The sequence below is a fragment of the Opisthorchis viverrini genome (assembly GCF_000715545.1).
Source record: "Opisthorchis viverrini unplaced genomic scaffold opera_v5_205, whole genome shotgun sequence".
Classification (NCBI taxonomy): Eukaryota; Metazoa; Platyhelminthes; class Trematoda; order Opisthorchiida; family Opisthorchiidae; genus Opisthorchis; species Opisthorchis viverrini.
This window is the reverse complement of record NW_008751865.1, coordinates 68,356-71,036: the sequence shown is the minus strand read 5'-3', so window position 1 is coordinate 71,036 and position 2,681 is coordinate 68,356. Positions and strand designations below refer to the sequence as shown.

The 2,681-nt window shown below is 45.7% G+C and overlaps 1 protein-coding gene across 1 annotated transcript in view; it reads left to right on the top strand.

Moving 5' to 3' along the window:
• The window catches only part of T265_08234 (hypothetical protein), a gene marked incomplete at both ends in the record, with an annotated part of 28,224 nt that extends 25,794 nt beyond the window's left edge, over positions 1–2,430 (top strand). The window contains one exon of the mRNA XM_009173981.1: positions 1,969–2,430. Coding sequence (XP_009172245.1) covers positions 1,969–2,430 — 462 coding nt within the window. The remainder of the gene's footprint in view (positions 1–1,968) is intronic.
• Positions 2,431–2,681: the final 251 nt, after the last annotated feature.

Here is a 2,681-nt window from a genome sequence, read left to right as displayed (position 1 = left end):
TATATATAGTCCAGCAAGTAAAGCCAATCTATGTTGAACTGGAAACCCGAGAGGCACTGTTCATCTGTTTCATCCCCATTGGGAGTCATCAGATTGCGCACCTCACGAGGCTACAATAGGAACGTCCGAACCGGCATTCACCAGGTTAGTTCTTCGATAACCTTTCAGCCTCAAATAATAAACCAGCAGTGCGACTAATTTGCACCTGGACAGGATATGGCGCCGCTCGTCCTTTGATCAGAAAAACCATATCTATCAGCCGCACGTGGTGACTAGCTGCTTGAATGATGATTTCACACGTGGAGGACCCACTCATCAAGTGACTATTATGCTGAGGCTTGTTTGATGTCGTCTCTTTTGAGACCTAATGTTCTATTCAAGGAAATCGATTAGAACCCGAGTTTCTCGTGACCACTGAACTGCTGTTAAGCCAGTGGATTAATCGGACAATCAATCCGTGAGATACTCCGTAATGGAATGTGATTGGTTTTCAACTCATGGCCAATCAGTCAAGCTTCTAAAGCGGGTGAAACGAGCTCGAGTCATCGACATCTGAGTATTTTTCCACTCTTGAATTATCGATTTGCGCTCGTCGATTCAGGTTTCTTCGTAGGCGGTCTCAATGTGGGTCGATAACAGCCAGATTCATTTCAACGGACATCAGGTCAAAAACGGGCACGAGTTGGTGAGCTACTCTGTGGGGTAGAATAGCATGGTCTGAGGATGTGCAAAGTGGAAGCGAATTTTATACATTTTAGAGACTCCACTTTAGCAAAGCGCTGTTCCGCGGTGTCATTTTTAACTGAAGCAAACGATTTTTAGTTCACATTCGAGGGGCAACGACATGTTGTTTCTAATGCAAGGATCGAAAAGGCGGGATTTCCGCTCAGCTAAGTGAGCTTTCATCAAGCAAACGAGTCTCCAGTATACACACGAGTTGTACAGTTTTTAAACTAGATTGATAATACCGGGATAGCGCGCCGAGGTTTGTCAGTTAAGCTAAAGTTACCCTTTGAACTTCCTGGCTCACCATACCAAACGGGAATAGATTACCACAATGTTCTCTTTTCCTACTTTGTAAAATGGTGAGCCTTGTTCAGGGGTAGTGGGATCAATTTTGCCAGGAGCCGCCTACCTCATTTTTGGGGGGAGAGATGTAATTTTGCCCATCACTCCCATGGTTCAATTTCCTACTACCAAGACAAGGCAAGAGACTATTTAGGGGAGTCACTATCTGGAGAGATCGTTCTTTCAATTCTATGGGACGGTTACCAACAAACGGTCACAAATTACGACCCGATCTGCTTAGTTATCAAAATGCGATAGTGTTTATTTTTGCTGATAAAGTACCCATCAACAAAGCACTCAGCCATCGGCTCATCAACGACCGGTTTTATGCCAGTGTGACTGTCAACACAAAACAATGGTGATTGATGGAACTGTTTCCCCATAGGTGTGAAGGAATGACAGTTCTGCCTTTCTATTCACCCACTTATGAGCATTAGTACACATTATGTTAGTCACTGCGTCTGACACAGGGCTGTAATGTACGTGGAACTGTTAAGTGCATTTGTTTTAATCAACTACCACCATGGTGTGGCATTCACGCGCCTAGTTCGGACCATCAGTGAGTTCGTGCACATCATCAGTCATTTGCCGGTGGGTGGCCAAGTGCTCTATACAACTCGAGTTCGTTTAGGATGAGCGAGTAGGGTGACATCTGAAAACGGTTGAAAACTTCCCGTGAGTGACCCCGAAAGCAATATAATTGTTGCAGAATAGACTGAAGGATAAACCGTCTGATGGATGTAATTAACGGATGATCACACCCAATAAATCGCCCTTTCACTGTGCATACTACGGTATGCTTAATTCATTTTTCGTAAATGGAACAGCTGTTGTTCGGATGGTGTTTCGGTTGGGGGCGAATTGATTCGCTGTATGTACTTTCTCCTCTTTTTTCTTTAGGTCTCTAATTTCGATACCACCGACAGCCCGACGGTTCACATTCCTGGTGGTAGCATCCTTCCAACTCCAGTGTGCTTCAGTAACAACGAGTTCCCGAAAGCGCCCCCATTGCCACCGCAATCAATGTCTTGTGACAATGTCCTCTTTTCATCACTCACGTCTCAGCTTCAACCAAGCTTGCCAGTCGCACCGTCAAGTCGCATTGAAGTCACTAGCCTGGATAGCCTGCCCTGCCCGAACGCCACTCCTTCCTCCGTTGGTTTCTCCACTTTGAACAATGTTCCTCTCTTCAATGCGCCTCCTTTGGCAGCGACCCCCCTTCCCCCACTCAGTCCAAATACAGTCACGCTAAACATGCTTTCATCCTCTCCTCAACAAGCTACACACTATGCCATGGGCTCCTATCTTCATGGTCAAGTCGGACTGATCACGTCCTCTTCAAGGGCAAGTCTGTCAACTTAACTCAAACGGAAGAGGACAACTGACTACAGCGGTTAACGCGATCAACTGCCAACCAGTATCCAGTACTTCAGGAGTAAAGACACCATCGACAAATTGTTTATATTTCCAGTGGACTACGTAGAGTATTCTCCTCCGTTCTGATAAACCTTCATCAGCAATGTTTCTCGCCCTAGGCCAATGGTTCATCGTTTCAATCTTTTCTTCTCTCAGCACAAAAAAAAAACAGTCGTGCGTAGCGTTCCCCCCTGACG